The sequence below is a fragment of the Eupeodes corollae genome, chromosome 2 (assembly GCF_945859685.1).
Source record: "Eupeodes corollae chromosome 2, idEupCoro1.1, whole genome shotgun sequence".
Taxonomy (NCBI): Eukaryota; Metazoa; Arthropoda; class Insecta; order Diptera; family Syrphidae; genus Eupeodes; species Eupeodes corollae.
Genome location: NC_079148.1, coordinates 121,019,954 through 121,027,973, shown reverse-complemented (window position 1 = coordinate 121,027,973; position 8,020 = coordinate 121,019,954). Strand labels below are relative to the sequence as shown.

At 30.8% G+C, this 8,020-nt stretch overlaps 1 protein-coding gene across 1 annotated transcript; it reads left to right on the top strand.

Annotated features, from left to right (window-relative positions):
• Nucleotides 1–6,750: 6,750 nt before the first annotated feature.
• LOC129947007 (cuticle protein 76-like) lies at nucleotides 6,751–7,480 on the top strand. The gene has a single exon (XM_056057406.1). It carries the CDS (start codon nucleotides 6,836–6,838, stop codon nucleotides 7,364–7,366), a length of 531 nt encoding a protein of 176 aa, XP_055913381.1. The 5' UTR covers nucleotides 6,751–6,835; the 3' UTR covers nucleotides 7,367–7,480.
• Nucleotides 7,481–8,020: the final 540 nt, after the last annotated feature.

Genomic DNA, 8,020 nt, shown 5'->3' with positions numbered 1-8,020 from the left:
TTTGTTTGGTTTTTGTTTTTTAAGAAAATTCACTTCAACCTTAATTCACTTTCACTTCCTTTTTTAACGAGGATACTCTTTCAATATGCCAGAGTATCTATATGTAAGGATCATAAATTCAAAAATCATTTCTTCTCGTTCATATTCATTCCATACACATTTAAACTGAAACTGAATAAAACAAAGTTACAATTTCTTATTTGTTTTTTTTTTTGTCTTGTTTTGGCAGAAAAGTGGATTCTTCCATTAAATTGCGCGCGTATTGAGGCGCAAAACATGCCAAATGGAATAATTTTTCGGGGTGAACTACCCGGGGCGGCTCAATAAAGTTTCAAAAATGGAAAAACTTTTCTGCTTCGGATTGTTTTTTTTTCTGTATAAGGATCAAAACGGGCGTGAAGATGGTGAAGATGGAGAAGAAAGGAGTATGAGGTTGAATTTTCTTTTTATTCGCAGTTCTTGGGATTGATGAATATTTATTTCGGTTTTTTCTTCGGATTCGGTGGTGTTTTCATTTTTGTGTTTTTTTGAAAAGGAACCAGAAAAAAATAACTACTTGTCGTCCTTCTTCATTGCCAAAGAAGTGAATACTTAGCAAATTGATATTAATTTGCACACTGGGTGAACAGAGTAATAGTACATCAAGGACAATGGGGGGGATATAATTGAAAAATCCGTTTCCTGTGCTGTATGAAAGTGCTAGAAGTGGGTGTGGGTAGCTTAGCTGTCAGAATTTGTCGCTGTTTAAGTGAGAAATGATTTTCAAAGTTTTTCGTATCGAAAGTTAGGCAATTGTACATATAAAAGGGAGACTGTATTATATTGTGTATAGAGGATTTACTAATAGACTTTTCTTAAACTTAAGAAGGTTTACAAAAATTGTTATAAATGAAGAGATCAATTAAAAAAAAAATGACGATTATGTTTTTAATCTATGAAAAGTTTTTATTTTGATTCTTTTACTTAAAGTACATACGCAGTTTTTCAATTAATAAACTAATCAGTTAAAAGATGGATATAAGAAATGGAAAGTTACTCTGCCTTTTACATGTAAAGTAATCTTATTGGGAGATGCATTTAATTACAGGGTTTTTCAATAAAAAGTTTAATTTTTATATTAATAGAAAAAATTATTTTTTTAAGAAATCATTGGATATTATTGAAATAACAAATTAAGTCCATTAACAATGGAAAAATAAATCAACAATATGGCCATCTGGGCAACACCATCCTCATTTTCGAATACATAGTTTACAATGTAGCTTTTTAATGCTTATTAATGTAACCAATAACTTCTGTTAATCACTGAAAATGTCCGATTGTCGCATCGAAAATTTTGACATTTTCTATTTTCAAGGTACCTATAGTCGAAATAAAAAGTTTTTTAAGGGATGTCTGTGCGTCGATGTGTACGTTCGCGAAGCTTTTTTCGTCGTCCATAGCTGAACAACCAGTAATAATATTGACTTCAAATAAATTTTGTTCTGCAGATAATAATGCAGAAAGGACTCTCAAAAAAATTGGTTAACCCAAAAAATATCTCACGAACCAATAATGTTATCAACTTGAATTAAATTTTATATCTTATACTGTACAGTGATACCAAACTAGTGTTTTTTTGGAAAAAAAATACAAGTAACGTTTTTTTGAATCAAAAAAACTGAAACAAAATATTTTTAGCTCGAATATTTTGCGAACAAAAAATAATTGTATCTCCAAAATAATTTTGTGCAACGAAAAATAACTTTTTTGACATCTGGAAAAATTTTGAGAAAAATCGAATTGATACTTTTTTAACAAAAAATTTACTATCTACTCAAATATCTTTTCAAAATTTTGAGATAGTGGTTTTTAACTAATATTTTCTTACTAGATATTTTTTTACAAAAATAAAAACCTACTAAAAAAACGTTACTCAAGGTTTGTAAAACTTGATTTTGACTTAAATATCTTTTCAAAAATTTGAGATATGAACTTCAAATTGATTTTATATTTTAAATAATACTGTTTTTGACATTTAGTAAGATTTTTAAAAAAATCGTTTTGACAGTTTTTTTTTGCAAAAAATAAGAACCTAAGCAAAATATTATTAAAAGTTTGTAAAAATTGATTTTCGATTCAAATATGTTTTGAAAAATTTGATATATTGGCTTCAAGTTAATTTTGTATTGTGAAAAATGTTGTTTTTAACATTTTGTACAATTTTAAGAAAAATCAAATTGATATTTTTTTACAAAAAATAAAAATCTAAACAAAACTTTGTTAAAAGTTGGTAAAAATTGATTTTCGATTCAAATATCATTTTAAAAAATTGAGATTATGACTTCAAATTAATTGTATTTTATAAGAAATATTGACTTCAACATTTCGTAAACTTTTGAGAAAAATCAAATTGACAGTTCTTAAACAATTTAGTTTCCGCATGATTTTTATGCATATTTTTATGGTAACGTAACTTTATGTCAAATACGTTACAATGTAATTTTTGGAATCATCAAATCCAAAGATTGAAGATTGACAAACCTGTGTTTTCGTCAAAATTACTGGCTCCAGCTCAGCAATATTTTGAGCAGCTTTTTTTTAAGTGATTCAATAATAGTTGAAAAGGAGCTGGGATTTACAAAATTGTAGTAACTTTTTTTGAAGATACATATTAACTTCCCATAGGAAGTTATTGTAATGGGTCCGATTTGTCAAATTGAAAATTTTGACATTTCTCGACGTTTCAAGGTCCCTAGAGTCGAAATAAAAGATTTTTAGAAAGATGTCTGTGCGTGCGTGTGTACGTACGTTTGTACGTCGGTACGTTCGCGACGTTTTTTTCGTCGTCCATAGCTCAAGAACTAGAAGAGATATCGACTTCAAATAAATTTTGTTATACAGATAAAAAGGCAGAAAGATGCAGAAAGGGCTCTCAAGAAAATTGCGTGGGTGGTTTTTTTACCATAGCAGTTTGAAAAAAAGGTGAAAATTTTGGTTAACCTTAAATATCTTACGAACCACAAACGCTAGAGACTTGAATTAAATTTTATATAATAGATTGTAACGTGATACCAAACAGGTATATTTTTTGAAAAAAATCAATATAACGGTTTTTTTTTTTTAAATCAATAAAACTGAAAAAAAAAATTTGTCACCTCCAAAATTTTACGACTGAAATATGATTTTATCTCTAAAACAATTTTGTGCAACGAAGAATAATGTTTTTGACATCTGATAAATTTTGAGAAAAATCTAATTGACAGTTTTTTTTATAAAAAATAAAAATCTAAAAAAAAACATTACTCAAAGTTGGTAAAAATTGAATATCGATTCAAATATCTTTTCAAAAACTTGAAATTTAGGCTTCAAACTTATTTTATCTTATAAGAAATATTGTTTTCAACATTTTTAAGAATGTTGAGAAAAATCGAATTAACAGTTTTTTTTACAAAAAATAAAAACCTAAAAAAAAATTTATAAAAGTTGGTAAAAATTTATTTTCGACTCAAATATCTTTTCAAAACTTTGAGATATTGGCTTTAATTTACTTTTATTTTTCAAAACATCTTGTTGTCAACATTCAGTTAAAGTTTGAAAAAAATCGAATTGACAGTTTTTTTACAAAAAATAAAAACCTGAAAAAAAATTTATAAAAGTGGGTAAAAATTGATTTTCGACTCAAATATCTTTTCAAAACTTTGAGATATTGCCTTTAATTTACTTTTATTTTTCAAAACATCTTGTTGTCAACATTCAGTTAAAGTTTGAAAAAAATCGAAATGACAGTTTTTTTACAAAAAATAAAAACCTAAAAAAAAATTTATAAAAGTTGGTAAAAATTGATTTTCGACTCAAATATCTTTTAAAAAAATTTAAATATTGGCTTCAAAGTAATTTTATCTCAAAAGAAATATTGTTTTCAACATTTGGTAAAATTTTTAAAAAATCGAATTGACAGTTTTTTTTTACAAAAAATAAAACTCTAAAAAAAAAAAACAATACTAAAACTTGGTAAAAATTTACTTTCGACTCAAATAGCTTTTCAAAACTTAAAAATATTGGCTTGAAACTTATTTTATATCACAGAAAATATTTTTTTCAATATTCAGTAATTTTTATATAAAAATCCAACAGTGCGTTTTTTTCATAAAAAATAAAATCTACAAAAAATAGTACGCAAATTTGGTAAAAATTGATACGAGTACATATAGACAAACTTTTAAGCAAGACAAATCGACAGACGGGATGGGAAGTTATCAGTGTGGGACGCATCCCAGCCTCTTTTTTCTTATATAAATAATGTCGATTGGATATTTCTAACAAAATTACTCTACGTTAACATCGCACTTATTGCGTAAGAATACAATTAATTTTGAATTTATTCTCTAGATATTGGAGCCTAAGATCAGTTTTTATCAATTATGTAGCATCTTATGTAGATTTTTATTTTCTATAAGAAAAATGTCGATTGGAATTACATTTTTAAGATACAATTAATTTGAAGCCAATGTCTTTAATTTTTTAACAAGATATTCGAGCCGAAAATCAGGTTTAACTAAACATTAAGCTTTTTTTCGTAAAATGCGTCTTGCATTCGTAAAATGCTGAACTTGAGATTTATTTCAAACATGGCAGTGCGATACTAGAAAAGTCGAAAAAAGTAATCCACCTATACCGTCTTTCCGTTTCTCTGTTAGATCGATCGATTGAGATCAAACTTATAATTTAAGGTTTGCAGCATATTCACGTTATTGTCCTTTTTCCAATTTTTTTTTGGAGAAATATCAAAAATTCAAAGTAACTCAAAAACTAACCGATAGATTTTAATACAAATTTTCTTATTTTTACTTCTTTTAATGCAAGACAAATTTGCATTGCTCAAAAATTGTACACCAAAAAACCGTTATCATCTTGAGAACTAAGGAACCGATTTCAAAAGTTTCTGCACAACCTCTTAGATTGTCTTAATATTATTTTGAAAATCAAAACCGTTCGAATTTTTTAAAATATCATTTATTTTTAAAAATTCCATATCTCGAAACTGGTCAAATTTTTTTTACGAAAATTAAACATATCTTATATGTATATGTTCTAAGAAACTGCTTGTTAAAAATATTTTTAAACAAAAAAATGTCAGTTTCATCAAAGGTAACAATTGCCCAAATAATTTCAATAAAATATCAAAATTTATAACACGGGCTCATAAATGCTACTAGGTATATTTATTCCAGAGTTGAAATTAACAAGAAGTAGTTTTATAATTTTTAAATTAAATTAAATTGGGTGGCGCAACAGTCCGTTGTGAACCAGGGCCTAGTGGCTTACAACTCTCAACCATTCCTGTGTGCGAGTACTGTTGTCAAGAATGGAAGGGACCTACAATTTTAGGCCGAGTCCGAACGGCTAATTTGAGAAAGCACTTTTTCATGACAGGAATTACTCTTGAAGAAATTGTCAATTCCTCGCAAGAGGCAGTACCCGCGAAAATTAATTTTTTTTTAAATTAAGGTGGCACAGGCAGGGATTGAACCCAAGACCTCTTGCATGACAGTCCAACGCACTAACCATTATGCCACGGGTACTACCTTTGATAATTTATATATTCAAAATAAATTGCCTTTGATGCTCATTTTCGTAAGAGATATCATATTTTGGGGGCTTCATTTCCAAAAAAGAATGGCCTTATTTTGTATATTTGTATAATTTCAATTTGATTGCATGCAAATGAAGATTTTTTTAACACTGAAACTAGATTCAAATAAATATAATTTTTCTAGTCGTTCTTGCCTTCCCCGAAATAAAATGTACTAAAATTATGTCCACAAAAGCCTCGAAACCTTAACATCACCATCACTGTCCCTTTTAACGAACCCAGCAACAAAATATGACCTCCAAATTAATTACTTATACCCAATTTTCAGACGAGTAATAAAAAATCAAGGGGCGATAACCAATCTCTTTTTCAAGTGATTCTTCATTTTCCAGAAGATTTACCCGCACCAATTTCATAAAAGATGTGATAATATCCAAAAACAACACAAAAAGTAAAAAATAACCTGTTGACCCAGAACCATCGAAGTGAACAAACGACCAACGACATCCAACCACAGACCGACAAAAGGGAATTGACCTTGAACGAAGTCTCGACGGTAACCAGTTCTTCTGACCGATATATTTATCTCTGATGGACCAAAGCCATGTTGATCTCATTCTTTTTTCGTATCTTACAACGAGCTTCATGCCCGGCACCTGATGAAGTGCGGCAATACCTTCCTCCACAAAAGATTCAGATTCTTTTTGTGTTGCTATGTCATTTGGCGGCAGAACAGCCTATGATGGGGCTGACTGAAAACGCGGGAAGATTAATCAAGACAAGCGTTTGGGGTACTGCGTATTAAAGTACAAGCATGGTCGATGCTGGTTCGATGATGCTAACTGTCTTAGTTCAAAATTCAGATCAAAACAGAATGAAAAATTAAAGAAACAAAAAAACAACAAAAATTGAATAAAATTGCGTGTAATATGCCAGAAATTGAAAGTAACTTGACAAGCGACACACAATTAATGGTCAAGTGCGTCGAAAGTGGATTAACTGCTGTGACTGCGGCTGTGAATGAGGTTTTGGTATAGGTATTGTTACATTAAGCGTTGCTATGCTGGAGGGCAGGAGACTGATCCCATTTTATTTTTCTTTCTTTATTTATTTTCCAAAGGAACAAAAACACACCCAAGACTTGATTATGAGTATGAAAAGTATAAAAACGCTTTCAATTCCGACAATCAGCATCAGTTTCACTTGCACCGAGTTCGCATCAGGAGCATCATTAACTTAAACTTAAAAAAAACATCTAAAATGGCATTCAAATTTGTTATCCTTTGCACTGTTTTGGCTGTTGCCAGTGCTGGTTATAGCCCAGTTGTGTACTCAGCTCCAGTTGCTCACTACGCTGTAGCAAATCCATCCCAGGATGCTGTTGGCTCAACCCAGCATAATGTTGTCCGCTCATACGCCGGCACTGTGTCCCAATACTCCAAGGCTGTTGATACCCCATACTCGAGCGTTCGCAAATCTGACACCCGCATCAACAACAACGTCTATACTCCAACTTATGCCAAGACTCTGACCTATGCCGCTCCTCAAGCTATCTACTCACATGCCGCTCCAGCTGCCGTCTATAGCCAACAAGTTGCCCCAGCTGCTGTTTACTCTCACCATGCTGCTCCAGCTACTGTCTACTCTCACGCTACTCCAGCTGTCTACTCGCACGCTGCTCCAGCTGCTGCTGTATACGCTCAGCCTGCTGCTCACGCCATCACCTACTCACCAGCTGCTACTGTTGCCCATGTTACCTTCGATGGTTTCGGAGCTCACTACGGCTACTAAGGGAATTGATCACAAAAAATAAGACGAAAAACATTGTTGAAACATTGTAGTAAAATATAATACCTGTTGAATTATTTTGTTAAAGAGTTAAATAAAATTTGCAAAAGAAAAAAATTGTCTTTTTTAACAGATTTTATTTACGATATTGCCCTCTATGAGACTGTTTTAAAAATTCACTTTGTGAAGAGATATATTGGGAACCCTAGGCAAAAAAATATAATATGACAGCTGTCAGTTAATTTTTAGTTGAAATGAAGCGTTACAAACAAGATAGAATAAAATTGATGTATTTGGCTTTTTTCTTTGACTTCACTGCTACGTTGGCAACCCTTAAATAATAATTTGACAGCTGTCAGTTAACGGATCGTTGAAATAGGGCACAACTAAAAAATTAAGTTGCGCCTATTCTTATGGAATTAATTATACCTTATGCTTCACACCAGATTTAAGAAACATTGATTCGTCTCGAAGAACCAAGAAATCTGGACATCAGATATGATAGCGAGACTTCATGTTTTGGACCGATATTTTTCAAGAACCTCTCTAAGCAGTCTTGGTAGTCCGTTGATTTCATCAGTCTCGTTGGTTTCCTCAGTGTCGTTGGATTAACCTGTTTCATGTTTCTCTTCTACCTCTTTACTGCCGCCTGTATCA